At 40.8% G+C, this 19918-nt stretch overlaps 1 protein-coding gene across 1 annotated transcript in view; it reads right to left on the bottom strand.

Annotated features, from left to right (window-relative positions):
• The window catches only part of foxj3 (forkhead box J3), a 71362-nt gene that overhangs the window by 26121 nt on the left and 25323 nt on the right, over positions 1-19918 (bottom strand). The window contains exon 2 of the mRNA XM_056734945.1: positions 18200-18648. Within this exon, the coding sequence (XP_056590923.1) occupies positions 18200-18520 (321 nt within the window). The 5' untranslated portion in view covers positions 18521-18648. The remainder of the gene's footprint in view (positions 1-18199; positions 18649-19918) is intronic.

Genomic DNA, 19918 nt, shown 5'->3' with positions numbered 1-19918 from the left:
ACGTTAGCAGTAACCGGATCTGTTAGCGCCAATATAGGTGAGATCTGGTGGACAGCTTAACCCAAATCGCACTGAAAACCCTGTCAGCGCACGCAGCTTTATGCTTTTAATTCACGAACAGAAGGCGGGACAGAACAGTTAACTTAACCCAGACATGAACTCTAGGGTCTCCATATCTATCCACAGACTCTAATCTAGTTGGGCATTAAAACTTTAGCAGTCACAGCGGCTCTGTACAATGCAACACATAGGAAGCCGATGGTTTGGTCTCGTCTTGGAAAAGTACAAAAACAATGAAAACCACTTGAAAATTGTGTATGCTTGACTGCTTTATAAATCCGGGTACTGAGTTTCTGATCATTTCAGTAATATTAATAAACAAAATACAAATAACTTAATACTATAACTTAAGCCAATTAAAAAATGGCCAGGGCTATAATAGGAAAGATGTTTATGACATCACTGGACCATGAACAGTGTATATCAAGCAAGGTGACAATGTAATCGAACATGCACATGAAATAGAAACTCTTGTTCTCTAGCTGTCAGTCTCTCCCTTTTGTCTGTCACCGTCCTAACACAACCCCCCCCATCTCTGCTGGGGGCCGCAGGGTTCAAGGCTGGCTCAGCAGGGTTCCTGCAGACAGACACAGCTAATAAGCACTACCGCACCAGTCCAGTCTGTCTCCAGCTCTCTATCAGGGGAACTAACCAGGAGAGCCGCAGGGCCAGCTGCCATTCTGACACACTGAGTCCGAGTGTGTCTGTGAGCGAGAAAAGGGAATGACCGAGAGAAAGTAAGGATGTGACAGCTTGTGTGTGTATAAACAGAGACTGGATGGATCAAACGGATCCTGTGTAGTCGAGCCTACCAAACCCAAATCGCATTATAAACATTGGCAAGACTTATAATTGCAACATGAAAAGAAATATGAAATCGAATCTGACCGAGTTTAAATACATGTTCCATGTCTTATCCTGCACAATTCATCGTTTTTCCAAAGAGGGGGAAAGTTCGCCTTTAGAGATTTTCATTAAAATGTAATAACTTGCACTGCCTCTGAAATGAATTTCTTGTTCTGCTGATATCTCACAGCCCGTTTGCGTTATTGGTTAATGTTAACCAAAGTAATGGTAATGCAACCATTCTAAAATGTTGGCAAATGTTATCTTGGTTATTTAATGCTGCTTAATGCTAATGTTTTAGAGATTACGGCAATAACAGTGAATTACGATGGCTATGAAAAGGAAACGCAACCAATGGGATGCTCTCGAGAGGGAGGCAGCAGTCTTTCCACAATCCTCCACAATCCCAGCAAACTCAAAATCAGGTCTAGCTCTGTTCTGGTATGGCTACTTTTCACAACCCAATCACTTCTGGTACATAACAACCTCCAATCATCTATTTAAGTGTATCCTGTAGCGATACACACACACACAATCTGAATATGTTATGCATAACGGCATAGTTCAAAACACAAGTGATGAGGAGTGATAAAGAGGAAAGCAATAGGGGTGAGAACGTTAAGAGGGTCAGACACAGAGCTCTGTGGGAGCGCTCGTCCATTACCGCTTTGTAGACCACAATGTACCTGGAATCCACAGCAGGAACACTTCTTTCATAACCCCCTGTAGAAACACGCTCTCTGACAGTCGGAGCACCCACCGCCCACAATCTCGCCCACCTCTATGCATACGACAGGCGGGCGAAATTGGGTCAGGCTGACCTCCTCGTCCCTAGTATCAAGTGCTCAGCGTGAGTCAAAGGGACAGTCCGTGTCGCAGCGGAGTTCTTCATCAAGAATGTTCCGCAGTACCCCGCCTGCTCAACCCAGGGAGCCCAGGTTACGGCACAACCATCCCATCACTGCCAACAAATCCATCCTGACATCTTCAGTGGGGGGTTGACTTCAACTGATGATGATTTGATTAAAACCTGATCCGCATTCTAACATTTGAATGTCTTAATGTAAACAGTCTCGATCTGACAAAACAAAAGAGCATCTCATTGGCGCTAGACTATTATTAACAGCTTTAAATAAACACAGTAGAAAAATTCAACATTGTAACATTTGTGCGGTTCCTCTGGGCTGCACGGTTCCCTTGTAATTGAGTTCCTAAAAGAAGTACTAAATAATATGACCAGTTTTTTCTCCGAATGGAGTGTTTCATAAGAAAGTTGGAGGAAGAAGGAGAAAATGTGAGCTGTTCATAAGTCACGTCCACTTGAGGGGTGTTGTGGGCGGTTGTTGGTGCTTTTCTATGTGGTAAGTAAGTGTGTGCTGACTAGTTGCGATCACAACAGCCCGACTCCAAGTCCAATATTTGTTATATTAGTCATAGTAGCTAATGATAGTCGTGGTCCAGACACCAGAATATAGAAATGCTATTGGTTGAGTTATGTGCCAAAATCTAACACTTTTTGGAGGATCTATTGATTGAAATGCAATATAACATCCATAACTATGTCTATACACTATGTGTATAAAAACCTTACAAAATAAGGCGTTATGGATTTATGACCTTAGAATGAGCTATTTCTGTCTATGTACACCACGTTTGCATGAAATTTGCCAAATTGTTTCTACACTTGACCTAAATGGACAACTTCTCTACAGAGGGCGTTTCGTAAATCAGCAAAATCGTGACGACATCTTAGTTCTGTGTCAGCCACCGTATTGCTTCGAAAGGGAGGGGTGAGCAGTGGAGTAAGCCGTTGGATGCGATTCGCAATCTCACTGCTATGCTGCTAAATTTAATACACTGGACCTTTAAAGAGATCACCCAAAAATAAAAATCTGTCATCATTTATTCACCCTCATGTCATTCAAAACCTATACATGACTTTTTCATTTTTGAAACACAAAAATAGATATTTTGAGAAATGTCTCAGTGTCCATGGAAGTCAATGGGGTCCTGTGATCTCCGTTTCTGTTCTGCAGAAACTGAAAATGATGAAAGATTTTTCTTTTCCAGATAAACTTTCCCTTTAAAGAATGAAAGCTTTGTTTAAATGCTAAATACACACAAGAGTACTAGTGATGCTTGCCTCGGAAAATTAACCACAACTACATAGAAATCTCTCATCAGATCAATCCTCCTGCTTGGGGTTGCTTAAACAACCAAACCGTGGAAGCTCAAGCTAATTTAAAAGAAAAAAAAATATTTTTAGCTCACAGAGTTATGCATTGAAAAGCACCATTAAGGCTAAATTGTAGGTCTAATTTAATTAGACTGAAATGTTGCAGGGTCCTTTGATGGACAGAATACCAGTCAAGCGCAACGCATCCAGTATTCTGTAGTAAACCATACCCATGACCCTTTATTTCTTACAGTAAAATCCTTGTTAAATTAACACGAAGGCACAAAGCAAAGAACAACAATTAGCACATTCAGAGTCTACTGAAACACGCCTGCCAAAGTAACCGCATCAACAACAGCATTAACATTTCACCAACAACTTTTTATTAGAGACTAAATCTAGCATCTCCATAAGTGTCTTAAGACACAGAACAACCAACTGCAATGTGACTGTATGACTTAAGCATGAACTTCTAATTTGAGGGCACGTGTCCAGCCAGCAGACAAAATAATTTTCAGCACAAAGCCGCTATTATTTATTATGCAAGAGGTGTGGAAAATAACAGGGCGGTTGATGGAGAGAGAAGCACAACATTCAGGTACTGAGCAGAATGAAGGCCTCTCTGCCATGAAACACATTCTGGAATTCTCAGCATTCCTCCTTACAGACTTTGTGATTTTTGCTCTGTGGTATGAGTGCGGTCAGGTACATCATATTTTATATCCTACCTCCCCCAAGCATTGAATATCTCTGACAAATGGGCTCTTCCGCAAGCCGCATTGGGTTCACTCACCCACTGCAGTTTCTGACAAACCTTCTGCAAACACACAGACGTACGGAGGCATTTCTGAAGCTTGCAGTATCTCTACACACTTTAGGGAATGTAACACATTGGCAGGCTCTATTTGTAGTGGCCGTGGGAAGATGCTGGAACTGGCTTTTCATGTACGTGGTGAGTGAATGGACCTTAGTGAAGCATATTGCACCATCCGGCTCGAAAACCAAAAATGTGAAAATAACCCCCATTTTTGACGGGCACTCATGTGACTTATGGGTGTAAATGGATGAAGTAAGGTTTTAATCTACTTAGAGCGTTGACAATCCCTCACCTTGGGCCATGGTGATGAGGACAGCATGACTGAATGTGTGAGAGAGGCTGGAGCTGATAAGGTGGTATGAGGATGTGGATCGTAGTGTAGCTATACCTGTATTGTTGCCCTGTTTACATCTGTCTTGACCGATCTGATCATAGTCACACAAACGTAAACGCATAATATTATAAATATACATATTAATACTGTTTTTTTATTTTATTTGCACCAAAAACAAAGTGTTTCTAAAAGAATGTTTATTGAAATTTTGAACCTCGGATGGTAACTGAACCTCAGATATGTTGGCATCACACAACTGGATTGATATATTTTCCTTTAAAGCCACATAATAAAAAAAAAAAAAAATTTGTGTATTTTAATGGATGATGAAGCACATGTCGCTTTTACCCAGGAGGTATCAAGCCACAGCTTAGACTTTCCACTAAAAATGTCTTTTGGTCACATGCATTTCTGACTTCCTCCAAATGTGGTGGTTCTGTTATAAAATGATTTCTGCTTTTTTTTTAAACACGTTATTCTTCACTTAAATGGTTATTCTTTAAGAACGCACAAACCAAGCCAAGCAAAACGGCATTTGTAACTTCAGCTTCCAGACAAACAGCCCACAACTGACAAGCCATGAACGACTAGTTGAACGTTTTCCTACTTCTTTTCAAGCACTTCAAAGGTATTTGATCTCTTTTCTCTTGGCATCTAGTAGCAATGTGTTGGCATCCAACGGTTTCAAGCTCATTCATTCTGATCTTTACTCGTTTAAATGTTGTTTTAATAAAACATGAAGCCTTTGTGAGCCGCAGAAAAAAATGCATGCCAAGGTGAACAACCGCAATAACCATAAAGAGCCCCATTAGACGGCGCGATCCGAATAAGTCGCGATGAGAACGAGAACGAGAAGCAGCGTGGTCAATACCAGCGTGATGTAATGCTGTGTGTGGTGTTTCTCGGTGAGGTATTGCAATAATTAAAATTTGCAGATGCCGTACAAAGTAATATAACACCGTGGGGATCTGACTAATTCTGTGTTTAAATTAAACCCATCTTTCATGTAAAGTATGTTAATTTATGAGACTAATAATACATGGATACAGTGTTAGGTGAGCTCCAAACAGATCTAGGCTAAACAATGAAGACACCACTGGTTCTTAAGGACTTTAACATACTTAAAAAATGCTACCTTGAACAAGGATATCTGTTTACAGTTTAGGAGATATTGAGGAGATGGTCTTCTGTATGACCATGTCAAATATAAAGAGAAGTTCCCTTCTCTCAAACACTTATAGCAAAATGCAAATAAAAGAAATAAACTGCCTTGATACAACATCTTCAAGCATCCTAAGTGCTTGCTGCATGATTCTCTTTTCAAAGACTAAAATATAAATATATATATATATTTCTTTTTCATGACAGTCTTTCAAATGGACTTCCTCTTGTACACAACAGCATAGTTGTGACACAATCTAACCCACTTACTCTCCAAGTTTTTGCAAACCAAACTGTAAAAAGTTTTCAATAGAAGCCCAAACACGAGTGTCCTGCCGTGTGGTCAGGGTTCAAAAAGAGACAAGAGATGACTATTCATTCAGAACTTTACGATGGCTTTGTCAGCCAAGGTGCTTTTAAACTGAAGACAGTGCTATTTCATGTGAACTGACCCTTTCTGGTGATTTCAAAGCCCTCTGTTTCCTTTCCTGCATCTTTTCAAGGCTGCTGTATCTAGTACCTCAGATGAGAGCCGGAGGGACCAAATTTAAGACAGCAGCCATTTTCCAAGGTTTCCAAATGTTTGTGGGAATAATTCAGTCCCTGATTCTGGACAACGGGTCAAAAATAATAATAAAAGATTCAAGGGGTTTTAATCAACGTCCTGTATAGCTCTACTTTTAGGAAGGCACACTCTTACTTACGTCAGTGTTAAGAGCTTAACAAACAGCCAAAGAGGTTTTTCTGAATTTTCAATCAACCTTGTAGAATGTTAAAATCCGCTGAATACAGCCTTGCTATGCTGTAGCTCTGGATAAGGGAGAAGACATTCAGAGGATTGAATTTCTCCATCCTTCATAGTAACGGCCAGTCAAAACAAAATCAAATCTTCAAAGGTATACCAACTATGGCTTTAGCCTGAAAGGTGTCACTTGGGAACACTATATAAAACAACATATGTATAAAAAAATCTTTCATTATAAATAAATGAGACATATTATTTCATCATATACAGCTTCAGCAGTTTAAGGCCTAGAGGTATGCCAGATTAACACAAAAATGGCCTGTCCATCTCTATAAAACAAATACAAAAATCAAAGCCAATGAGAACCACGTGCAAAAACATCATATCCAATTGACCAGCTGTCAAGTTTAATATCCCTCCCAATGCTGTTTGACTAATGCTAATACTCCTGCTTTCCTTCCACTGTTGTGGATCTACTAAAGCCATTGTTGTAGGTACACCGTATGCAATGGCTTATCATTTTTACAGAAGAAGTCATCAAATATAAATGTTTTGTTTTGAGAAAATTAGTAAACCCTCCAATGAGAACTGCAAAGTAAAAGCCTTTTTAGTATGTGAGATGATAAAACAGATAGGAACAAGTTTAATTATTCAACTTATTTAACATGCATTCTGATTTCCCATCATTCTGGAAACTATTCTCTGCTGCAAACAAATACTAATTCAACATGGTCACTAGGATCCAATTAATTTCATCTATCAAGTTTTGACACAATCTGCACAAATATGTTGTTTTAATAACACAAATAAACGTCTGCACATATAATTTTATTTCGCTTAAATACATTTAAGCGACAGAAACTACAGCTGGTGCACTAAGAAGCACATAAAAGTTAAGATGCAAGAGGTGAGAAATGTCTAGCATTCAAAAATTTCTCCACACAAACAAGCACAAAACAAACTGCATTAAGCACAAGCCATCCAATGCGAGTTATCTGGTAACTCTGAGCCTTCGGCGGTATAAAACATAAAAGCCGTTGTGTATTAGTCCCGTAAACATCGAGAACGTCTCACCGAGGGAGACGAAAAACTTGCCACTTATGTGTGGCATAGCTGCATGCGCCATTAAAGAGAGCTCTCTGCCCCGCTCTCCTCACAGGAGCCGCAGAAGGTTATGAAAGATTGGAAGCAAAGAGACATCTCCCGGTTTACCCTCCCTGAAAGCCTTCGTGTGCTCTCAGTTCCAGATGAGCGATCTGATGAGAGCCATTTGTCAGACCCTCCTCTTAATTATCAGCCGGCTCGGAGCGGCATCCTGCAGCAGTCACTGACAATGGCACTTTAGGGCCTTATTCAGCACTGCCTCAAAGCTGCTGTCAGACAGAGACATTGTGGGAAAAAATCTGCATCGGTGCGAGTGAAGTGAGCACTCCTGTGGCCTGAATTGGTTTAAAAATGTCTTGAGTTTAAAAACACACATTCCTCTATTCTATAATAGCCGTGAAAGATAAAATGGACTTTTGTCTGTGATTCTGTGACACATGGATTGGTGGGAAGGAAAATTATTTAAATGTTATAATTTAGGTCCATGCCAACAGTTAAAACACAGGGTTATAGGAGTTGCGTGGGTGAGATCCCTTTAGAATCAGGGCTAAAAGGAAGAAAATGAGAAGACAGTTAGGCAGATTGGAGAAAATATTAATGCTAGGGATTTTGTGCTTAGCTTCCAACAGTGTTAAAAACGGCAAGGGGTCAGAAAACAGACTGACCAAAAAGGAGCAAATGTGCGTTAAAGGCGTTGTTTACTATTCCTTTTTTGCCTTTTTTTATTACACAATTACTTCATACCAAACTATTTTATGTATAATAATGAAATAAGCCTATCCTCTCAATATAAGACACAGGATCAATTAAGTTACATTTTAAGAACAGGAATTGCAATTTAATAGCTCTCATAAAGGACCGCCAGCAACTTTTACATTAGCGGAGAGTGCTAAAATCAAGTGAAATAATATTTGGATACCACTAAGAATTTAACAGTACACAAAGAACCTGCCATTCACTAGGGTACCAAATGACCACGTTTCTCAATTTTGGAAAGAGACAGTTAATGAGTTATTTAGGCTCATGTCCATAATGTGAACTATATTAATGAACACCTCATTATGTAAGGTCTTCAGACACCTCTGAACATATAGTTATGTATATTATATTGCATTTCTTTCAATGAATCCAAGAATTACACATTTGACCTTTAAACCCCTGCTTCTATTTGACCTTTTGCACCTCTAAAGACCTTATTTTATAGTTCCTTTATTCGTTATTTGTCTATATTAAACAAATAATAGAAATTTATATTCAGAGACAAAGTCAATTTAATACCGTCACAAACGTATGACAATACTACACTCCGGCATGCTTCAAACGCAAGAAAAACCCTCATAAATTCACTGGTGCTCCAAATACTCACATTTAACAGTTAACAAAATGAGAGCAGGCCTGAATACGGAAGGGTCACCGACAATAGCGAGTTTGGAACGACTGCTGTAGATGAGTGGCTGATGAAGCACTGACAGAAGAGCGTCCTCAGCACCGCTAGCAAACACACCTCTCATCACCACTGCAACCGGGAGAGCTGCCATTAATATTACAGGTGCTTAAAGCTCCATCCAGTCAATAACTGCTATTACAGCCAATGGAGCTAATGACGGGACCAGAGGTGACTATCTACTTTCCATATGCAGGGCTGGGCTGTGTATGAACACTCCATTGTACTAGTGTCCTATAATGGGCACGGGAGGATCCATGGAACGCAACTGTTAAAGTCAATCCCGACAATTAGGCTCTTTGAAAACAAAATTGATCTACTAGATGCTTTGACTGTGGTGCACTGCGCGCTTTTAAGAAACAGCTCAAACGCGAGAGTTTTTGCCAAGCGAAAGGCAGCTCCGCATTCATCTGCGACTGGTGACAGAAGACTCTCTCAAACAACATAGGCAGCCAATCAATCAACAGAAGCACACGCAGACGTCCTGAAGAGAATGCCGAGGGTGGACAGGGACCCGTCTTTTACACCTTTATTCATCTGAAACTCATACGCTGGCTTTCCCTTCAGGCACTGTTCTCCTTTAAACTGCAGTTGCCCAGACGACAAAGCAGATTCTTTGTGCTTTGACAAAGAGGGAGGGGGGCCTTCCCATTTGTATTCAACTTAACACGGATCTAAAAGTCACAACCCTTCTATAGACTCCATTAGCAAAGTTAATGTAAAACTGTCAAGCACGACGACCCATAAATAATACATTGCTGAGGTGAGGAGAGGCCGGGTACCCTTCTGCTCTCTGCCATCCCTCTAGTCAGACACTCCAGCCCTCTACAAGGCCACATTAATTGTCTAATTCAGAGGCAATTAGTTGGCAGTGAGAGGTTGTGGCCTTGCGGCCAGCTGGCCCTGATAAGGACAGAGGCTGGAGGGGCGGCAACCAGCTCTCGCTTTCTCTCGCTCTTCACCCACGACCAGCTTGTCTGACCAGAGTCTCTTCACAGCCCACGTCACCTTGAAAAGATAGAAGGTTCTGCCTACGCAGCCTAGATGCACATGTAATGAAGACTACAATACACTACTCGTCATTTACCCTCTCCAACGCTTTTTAGACTGTAAATTAAAAAGATGAAAATGGATAGAGAGAGCCGACACTGATAAATAGGCAATCATGAGTGAGAAATTAATGTGTCATATTCGTGACCTGCGATTATACAGAGTGATGCAAGGATGCTCGAGATTTGCCTGCCAATAGGTATTGGAAAGGAGAAGACATCGTTGCTTTCTGACATCTCATCCATCACTTGTTGAGCTCCACTGCTAGGAGACTGTGTTATTCTCCTTTCCTAAATAAGGGCTGGACGTGGTAATGACGCGATGCCTGTGGATACCCTAATACTGCAGAAACTAATGATGATAGTACCAGATATGTGAAGTGCATTCTCTAATCTCAGAATGATTAGAGAAATTGGGTTCAGGCTAAAATAAATAAATAATCCGAAGACGCGCACTGCTTTGAAGAACCCATTTTATAATTTCTGCTGTATCCTAGTGGGGGGAGGCATGGGATCAAAAAGGAGCCTGGCCAAACTAATTAGACCTCAAAGTCCTGGCCTTCGCAGCTACCAGCACAGACAAACCAAAGTCACCCAAAAGCCAGATAGTAAAAGCATGGAGATCAATGGCATGTTCGATGTGAAGTCGCCGGGCTTGGTGCCATATCCTTAGTGACACCACACACATGGTGCCACTCTGTCTGCAGATCCTGCCTGTTAAAACCATGTCAGATGGGCATAAAATGAGATGAAACATTTCTACCATGGCAGATTTCCTATTGTTAGGAGTCAATGTGAAAAAGATGGGATTGCCTTGCAAATCTATAAAACCAACTCCAAAAGACTGATGAAAAATGTTAAAGAGGAGAATTTGGATTACAGAGAAAACCAAAAATAATGGCTGATGGATTGCGTTTTAAAAGATCATGCGCCCTTGTGGAATAGTGTAAACTTCTAGATCGGTATATCCTATCTTATGTTCCGCTGGGTCTTCATACTGCACAGTCTGCACTAATAACGACACATTTTTCTTTCTCTCATAAAAAGAAATAAGTAGATAGGCTGAAAGAAGGTACAATGTTTGAAAAAATTAGCACAGACATTCACAGAAGGAACAAAGATCTGCAGGGACACGAGACAGCTTTAATTATGAATACAATTAATTAACCCAAAACAATGACCAGAAGGTCTAGGAGACCTAGAGGAGAATCCAAATGCATAATTCATGAAAGCCTAAGACGAAAAAATACAGGGCCTTTCAAAGTGAACTGTGCAACCATTTATAAAAATTACGATTTCATTTTTTCTTAATACAGTGCCAGAGGCAGAGACAGACAGTCCAACTCCGGCTTAAGCAAATTTCAGAGGGTAGATTCTGCGTTACAAGCGGATTCCAAAGACCCAACTCTATTTATAGCATGTGCAAATTCATCATGGCTCAGCGCCTCTCTCTTGGGGCCAAATCACAGCAGTGATGAGAGGCCATGTTCAGGTCATCCCAGACTCAATTAATAAAAAGCCGGGCATCCTCGCCAGAATGAGGGAAGCTGCTGACTTGTTTAAAGGCTGGCACGATAACCATGCTGAAGTTTTTTTTAAAGGGGCTTACAGAGAAAGCGAAAACAAGTCTCTTAAACACAAGAAGGCAATTAACCAATGGTGGGGGAGGAGGGGAAAGTGTGTATGCAGAGAGAAAGTCAAAATCAGAAAAACTGCTGAAAAGGTACATTGTTAAGCGAGTATAAGTATAAGAGTCTGTGCTATATTATAAATATAAAGCATGACACATTGTTGCAAACCTACAGTGCCATTATGCTTTTTACAGTTAAAACAAACAATTATGTCCTTCAAATTCAGTAAGAATTTGTAATTCCTGATGGGATAATTAACCCAAAAATAGAACATTCTGCCATCACCTGATTAGTCACCAATGAACAACAGTGGTGGCCCTTCAGTTCTATTGTGTGGACACAAAACCAATGCTAGTGAATTTATGCTAACAATGCTAATAATTTCACAATCTCCAAATTATTGTAGGAAAAAGAGATTGCTTTAAATAGAACATTTTACGAGACCATGTAAATTACATTTCATTCCCTGTGTGAAGGACTTTTTCCTAGACAAAGGATGACAAAATAAATGGATTGCGATAAATATTTTTATTGATTTAAAAAAATGCGTTTGGCAGAAGAAAGTCATGCAGGTTTGAAATGACATGGGGGTGAGTAAAGGATGACAGAATTTCCGTTTTTGGGTGAACTATCACGTAGTAATAGTAATAGTGCTTTTCCATTTATGCTGCACAGTGACCAATCAGGATCCAGTTCGTGATTTATAAATAAAACCACAAAAAAAGTGGGAAATGTGAACGAACTATACAACCCGGTGGCACAAATAAGCTTTATGGACAAAACAACATTCACAAGTCTAAAAAAGTCTGCAACAAAGGCAGATGTTATTTTCTCAATGTGAACTTCAGATGTCACTAATGAGATTTCCAGTTTTATGAGTTTACAGTTTAACTTACTGTGTAGACTGCAAAACAAGAAACTGAAAAGAATCTATTTTTAGACTGGACCACTATATCTATATTGTAATCATATCTGTCAGATCTACCAAAAAGCTGGGCACAGCTTATTGAAGGTAATGATCTCAAATCTGAAAAAGTAATGGATTTCATTTGTTTTCTCTTTTAGGTCTTCAAACACATTTAAAGCTGCTCAAGAACTTTAATTCACTACTTTACAACTCTACATGTCTGATTGAAAGGCGTCTGCTAATAAACCTGCAGTCAGGCTAAAAAGCCTGACATTTTATCTAGGTTCATCAACTGTTAAATGCTCCATGTCAGGTATCGACTTTGTGTAACCTGCCTCATTATGACCGTAGTTAGGGGTTGAATAAATCAATGGAGGACAAATGATTGAAGTCTGGAGATGTGAAGTCTATGCAAGAAGTGAAGTCTATGCCCATTGCCTATGAGCACCTACTGCTGTTTGAGTCTGTAAAAGACTACTTACTAAATAAGGCAGTTTAGAGTCACATGAACATGATAAGACATGACGGTAAAAATGATCATTAAAACACATTGCATTTGATTTTGTGTTTCAATTATAAAAAGATTATATAACGCATGCAGGGCTTAAAACTGAAACTAGTCAGCTAATTGGTCTTAAAGTGATAGTTCACCCAAAAAGTGAAAATTCTGTCATAATTTACTTGCTCTCAGGTCGTTCCAAATCTGTATACATTTCTTTGTTCAGCCAAACACAAAAGAAGATGTTTGGAAGAATGTCAGTCACCAAACAGATCTCACTCCCATTGACTCCCAAATAATGTATTTTCTCCTATTGTAGTCAATGGGGGATGAGATCTGTTTGGTTACTGACATTCTTCCAAATATCTTTCTCTGTTTTCATCAGAACAAAGAATTTTATACACATTTGGAAAAACCTTTTCATTTTTTGGGTGAACTATCGCTTTAAGGAAGCTCTGTATAATTAGACTGGTTTTAGAATTACCTGACCTCAAAACAAGCCTAATTACGCAGAACTTCCTTAAGATTGATTAGCCTGACAAGTCATCCTGTGATTTGATGTCTACCAGTCTGAATGGTAAAGACGCTAACTGTATATGGCACAATGGTTCTTGCATCAAAAAGGTTATGTTAGGTGCATATAAACATAACCAAACAGTATCTTAAAATGTAATTTAATACATAAAATAAGCTTTCATACAACAGCACGGAGGATGAAGCAAAAACATTAAAAACTAGTACTAGACTACTGAAGCAGTCAGTTTCTTAACTAGCCAGAAAAACCTAATAAAAAATATCCTTTAAAAAAAATTATTAAAGGAAAAAGAAAAGATCGACGGTTAAAATCAAGAGAAAGAACAAGAGAATGATCTAAGTTAGTCTATTCCGCAGGCGCTGCCAAAGTCAACTCATGAGCTGTTCGAGGTGTAACGAGTGCCCTTCCTGCCAGCTCCACCTGGTGAGTCGTTACGCTTTCTGCCCACCTACTCTAAGTGAGCGGCGGGGGTACGAGTGGGATGGGGCAAGGTGAGGCTGGTGGGCGGGCGGCCAGGCAGGAGCTTCCTGACACTAGAGCCAGCCACACAGCAGGATCAAACTGGCTTGTGCATGAATCACCACCACCACTCCCACCACCAACACAGCCACTTCTGCTGCTGCCACAATTAAAAACAGAGAAACACTGCTGAACTAAAAATATATATAATAATTATTTCGGAATGATTTTTAACTCTAATGTGCTGTACGGTGTGACCATATTTTTAGTGGCTGGCAAGTACACCCATATTATCAATATGTATCCAAGCATCTAAATAATTTAATATCAGGCATCCATTTGTGAAATGCTCAACTGCGTAATGATCCAGGCTGGAGGATTAAACTGAGAATCGGAGTGCACTGAAGCAATTTTACGTCTTAATATTCTAAACCTTATACGCCAAGCTTGAGCTGAGAGATATGGAAAAGTGCAATATTCTTACCTGTGCATGTACATTTAAATAAAGGCAAGGAAACTGGGATTTGGGCCATTTAGTTACTTAAGAGATAGTGTTCCCCAGCTCGCAGGCAAATAACGCCCCGAGGGTGTAGCGGTCGCCCAAATCACTTATTAGAAAAACGGTCAATTCCCCCTGGCTTCCATTAGGTCGGCTGCTGGTGCAACCTTTGATCTGTTTAGGTTGGTGAGCATTTGCATTTCATAATGAGATCAAAGAAGCAAGGTCTAGACACACTTACAAGTGCCAAGAGCGTTTTTAAGCAGGGCAACATTCAAACTCGGCAACCGCACTTATCCATTTGCATGAGCCGAAACAGCTTTGGAAAAAGCGAGCAACAGTATTTGTGGGGAATTAAGCATTTGCACACTTTTCGCCTCTGCAGGTATAGAAGTGCAGAATATCACGCCAGCAGCAACAGCAGAAATTCGAGAACAAACATTTCAAGCGTATTTAAACTGGCTACGACTCGAGAACTACTCCGGATTTTCTTTGGCGTCTGCTGCATGCAGGGGAAGATGCGGAGAATTCCTTTGGAGGTGTTTGCTCTTTTGAGACGAGCTGTCTGCGCAGTAAAATCCCCAACTTGGAGCTTGAAAGTAGGTAGAACCATGACCTGAAAAGTAATCCTGCAATCTCCAGGAAGGATAGTCCGTAAATCATAAGGGAGCAATTAGGCTAGAATGTGCCAGAACCGCATTGTGTATTCTGAGGAGGAGCGCTGGCCGTTGCAAAGCCATCATAAGCAGACTGCTCTGTCAAATCTGTCACTGCCACACGTTTTCAGAAAGCCTGATCAGATTACGGTCTGCTCTGTGGCTGGATTACAAACCTGTTGTGTAAACAGAGATTGAAAATTCTCAGAGGATAACAAGGGCTTTCAGATGGCCCGGGTCCTTAATAATCCTCTAAGACCCATACATTTAATGCTTTTAAAATAAGATTTAGCCCGTTTGCACTTCGCTACAGCCTCAACGTAAGTGTTGTAGGGTCACACGTTCCCCTACAAACAGCACAGAGGATGCCGGGGGGACACTTTGGTCAGGTGGACCGCAATGCTTTCAATTCATTAGAAGCAGCTCTGACCGGGGGCAACTAGTGTCAAACCCATAAACTCAAAGACTGCCGGAGCACCTTGACAGCATTAAATGTCTCATAAGTTACAAGTGGGTCTGAAGGGGAACGGTGAGCCTCTCATCTCAAGACAGAACAAATTACACTCATACATTCATTCATCAAATTTCTACATTCATCTTTATAGAACAAAACACTGCTTGTATATTTCTCTAAATATCTCCTATGGATTTGAATCATACAAACAAGTAGCTAAGAGGACTTTTGACTTCCCTGGAGTATTATTTGCGGTCCAATCTAACATTTTAAATAATCAGTGCAGTGGCTATATAACTAAAAAACACTCTGCGGTTCACCCGAAGTAGCAATACTTTGATACAAATCACATTTAAGAATTTGATCTATTATTAAAACCCCTCTGGGACTGCGAATAACCTTGTCTGCATTTCATGAATTCGAGCAGTGATGTATTGAAACGAGGTCTATTTTGTATTTTTTAATTTAGTATTCAATAATGTTGCTTTCCTACAAGATAAAAACCTCTACAGTAACGGGTTTCATAATATTGCAGAGACTAAAATTCATCTCGAGCTGCATATATCCATCTCCCCTAATACTGCATTAATATTTTTTGACCTTGATGAATTATCTATTCTTATTGACAGCACTTATTGATATTTCTTAAAAGCGTTGGCTAATGGAGTTCTATTGAGATGACTAAATGAGTTGCCGCCGCCTGGATTAGCCCGGTCTCATCTCTCCGGCACAGCTAGAATTATCATAGAGAACAGACGTGTGCGTGCGCTGGGTCGTAAATTCCTACCGCCGACATCTCAGGGGGGATGTGGAGAGATGGAGGGCGATGACTGCACACAGACCTACATTCACCCCTGCCACGCTCGCTATATGTGCAAAAGCACAAATATAGCAGCATGCGCTTTTGAGACAAAAACATCTCTCTGAAAACAACAGTCGACGGTGCTTGGAGTGAGATTCATGCTCTTCCCCTTATTAAAAGAGACGCTCGTATTGCCGTTATACAGTTTTTAATACAAACACAACTGATCTGTTTTCCTATCTGAAAACTCTCTCGACTCTTCCACCCATGAGATGTGTTTCTGTTGCTATATCCTCAGCTTACACAAGCTATTTTCCACATCACATAGTGTGGCCGCTGTAGCACCTTAGTTCGTCTCACGCATCGAAACAAGATCACCTTCACAGAAACCGACCACAGCATGAATCCGTCTTTGATTTTAGATACGTCTTAAAAATATAGATAAAAAAGATGCCCCACAATTCCAATTACAAACAAATTGGCAATTTTTTCCTATACTTATTTAGCAGTTCAAAGTGAATCCTTATATTAGGAATGCATATTTGGCCTCTTGTAAACTGACAGGCTTCTGGATCCAATATAATAGCTGTAACAATAAATGCTACAGAGCGGGAATCCGACAATTAACGGCCATCAATGAGAACAGCAGTAGGTCTCCTCTTAGTACAAGGCTTCTGAAATAGGGCTACATTCCAGCAAAATGGAAAGCCGTCTCCCAGTAAACGTGTCAGGGCAGCAACCTTGTACTGCCTTTACAATGAATTTGGTGAAAAATGCAGAAATCCATTGGTTTTGTCAGTCTACAGTGTGATATGTGTACTGGGTAGAAAAAAGAAAGGCCGTCACAGCAGGCGTTAAGGTGCTAGCAAACAATTTAACGTTCAGGCATCTTCCAGGTGTGAGAATAAAAAGGGACATCTAAAAGACCCATATCAGTTTATTTTATAACATATTCCTAAATCTAAATGCACCACGCCACCTTTAAAACTCACCTCGCCGTCTGCAAATACAAATCTTTTTACTTGAAATAGTATTTTATTTATAGAAGAATACCTATAGAAACATGATTAAAAAATACGCAGCTACTATCGTGCTTTATAATACACAGTGAGCAAGATGATTTGTTGTTTTGATTATAGTTATTGTATAAAATCAAGTAAAATTGCATCTATCAACAAGCTGCAGTCGCATCCAAGTGATTTTTAAACTCCAAAATCATGTGTTGCCTTTGCACCTACACTAACATGAATATCTTTCACATCCTAGTAAAAAGAGCTTGCCGGGTGTAAAAATATGCTCGCAAACAGATAAGCACGCGCGGGCACACGCGCCACGGACTGTGTATCGCACGGATATGAACCGCATACATCTTGTCTCCCTGCAATAAAGCTGTGCTACCGATTCTATTGCCAATAAATGTCAACTGATTGGAAAGCTCATTCTAATATCAATTTCCATCTCCGCTCTTTAAAAGGCAATCAGCACGGCTTCATCTCTGTATATCATATGCTCCTTGAGATGGTGACACAGCAATGGCTCTCTCCTACATAATGGACTTCTATCAAGGCATCTGGCATGAATAATACAAGCCATGAAAGGGGATTTTTTTCTATGGCTTGTGTGGCTGGATCTGGCACTGTGAATATCAACACACTTCCTTCTCATACTTGTGTCTTAAAAAGAGCCTTTCTTTTCCTCTGTCTAGAGAGACAAGATACAGTGTCAAATATTAATGGTCATAAACACATCGCAAAATAGCACCGTGTGAGCGAGCGTTGCGGCTGTTGCTTTGATATTTTCAAAATATTCCTCTGCAAGGAAAAAAAACCTTGACAGCATAAGAAATGAGAATAATTTCACACATTAACCTTGGCAGTCTCCTCTGACTAAATTCAGGGCTGATTCGGTACACTGATTGAATTTAAGTAGAGGGACGTCACTTGTGTGCATGCAAATGTCTCTGACGGGCAGAAAGCAAATAATGACAAATTAGCTGACGCTTACAGTCGCGGCGCCCTTACCTTCCACCCACTGCCAGCTTCTCTGTAATAAGGGAAATTGTCACAGATCCATTGGTAGATCTCGCTAAGTGTCATTTTCTTCTTTGGCGAGCTGTTGATGGCGAACGTGATTAGGCTGGCGTAGCTGTAGGGCGGTTTGCCATCCTTGTGCTGCTGCACCTCCTCCTGGTCCAGTGTGGTGTTGGGATCTAGCAAGGCGCTCTTCTTAGCCATGCCCGGCCCGTGAGTGTTCTGGGCGTCTGCCTTCTGAATGGCCGCCCGCATGGTAAGCTGCGGCAGCCAGTCCATGGAGGTCAAACTGCTCTCCAGCTCCGACGTCATGGTGGCAGGTCGAGGGGCTCCGGAGTGGAGTAGCGCAAGGGGGGTGGTGAAGGGGTGCCGATCTGTTGTGGTGAGAACGCTGGAGTTCCCTCAGATCAATGTTTTGTTGTTGTCACTCAAAATGGAACCTGCAGAGAAGAGCAAGAGAGGGTATCATTATATTGCACGATATTGTCAGCATATCAGCGATCGCCTCTGAAGCGTGCAGGCACTTTTGTAGTTAGAACCACTTCGGCTGGAACAGATGTCTTTTTAATTAGCATGTTCAAATGGGCAGCGTATCTCTTTGGAGGGAAGCTACAGAAAGTAATCTGAACAGAAACGCAAAATAGTGCAAAAAAAACATTAAACTGTATAGACTGGCCAAGCAGTCTGGCCCACCTCCGGCCTGCACCCTGCAGCTGACTCACACTACTGTAATCGGAGCCGCAAACTGAGTAAATGCTGCGGAATTGTTTTCACAACTGCCAGCCAAATGGGGGAACGGTTCACAAGGAATTTCAATTTTCCCGAGGGCAGTACTTTAGGTCTCTCTACCCTTCCCCCTTTCTGTCTCGTCTCTGACGTCGACCACGGGTCCTGTTTACGCCAGTGTCGCGCAGCGCTTCGAGTCTCTTATCCCTCTCTGTGGCTGCACCCTACACCCACAAACAACCTTGCGCTTTAGGCACACTGCCCTCTCTGGCTTAAAATAGTACCAGTAGCATGAGGCCCGTCCTATTGCATAGGTACAGTCATTCGGCTAAAACCAACCGTGCTCTATAGAAAGAGTCCTAAAGTGAAAATGGCAACGAGACTGGAAAAATGCACCAGGGGAGGGTATATCCCACATATCATTCAGACAATCTCGGTATAAAAATACCTCATCGTTTCTCCCGGGACCCGAAAGAGACACCCTCATTGAAATTCCTCTACGTTCGTGAAAAGCGAGCGCGAGGCTCTGAAACCTGATAAATGAGATCTGTCTGTGGGTCCACTGCTACGAAACAAACTCTTTTCTCATCATTCTGTCATTTCCATAAAGGTGAGTCATGACCCTTTAATTTAAAATATATTTTTCAAGTGAAAAAAAAAAATGGGACCCACAAATCCAGCTCCCTGCTTAAAAAAAATTGTAAGTTAGTATCCGCTCACACTCTCCCTTCACTTGCAGAAAATGAACGCCTTCAGGCGTTTACTAATTAAATCAAATCAAATATATGCACGATGGACTGCTCACAGTGTTTTATGCATCTGATCTGAGATTCATATACATATGTGGCAGACGCAGGCAGTGCTGACAAACTGAAAGAGCTGCATCCATGCATGTTGCAATGCCAAAAAGCAATGCAAGGAAGACCGCAGTCAAAATAGCAAGATAAATGTAAAAGGTAAGATCATGTACTGAAAATTAGTTCT

This window comes from Triplophysa dalaica, chromosome 21 (assembly GCF_015846415.1).
Source record: "Triplophysa dalaica isolate WHDGS20190420 chromosome 21, ASM1584641v1, whole genome shotgun sequence".
Classification (NCBI taxonomy): Eukaryota; Metazoa; Chordata; class Actinopteri; order Cypriniformes; family Nemacheilidae; genus Triplophysa; species Triplophysa dalaica.
Note: the sequence above shows the minus strand (reverse complement) of the source record. Positions and strands in the feature narration are given on the sequence as shown.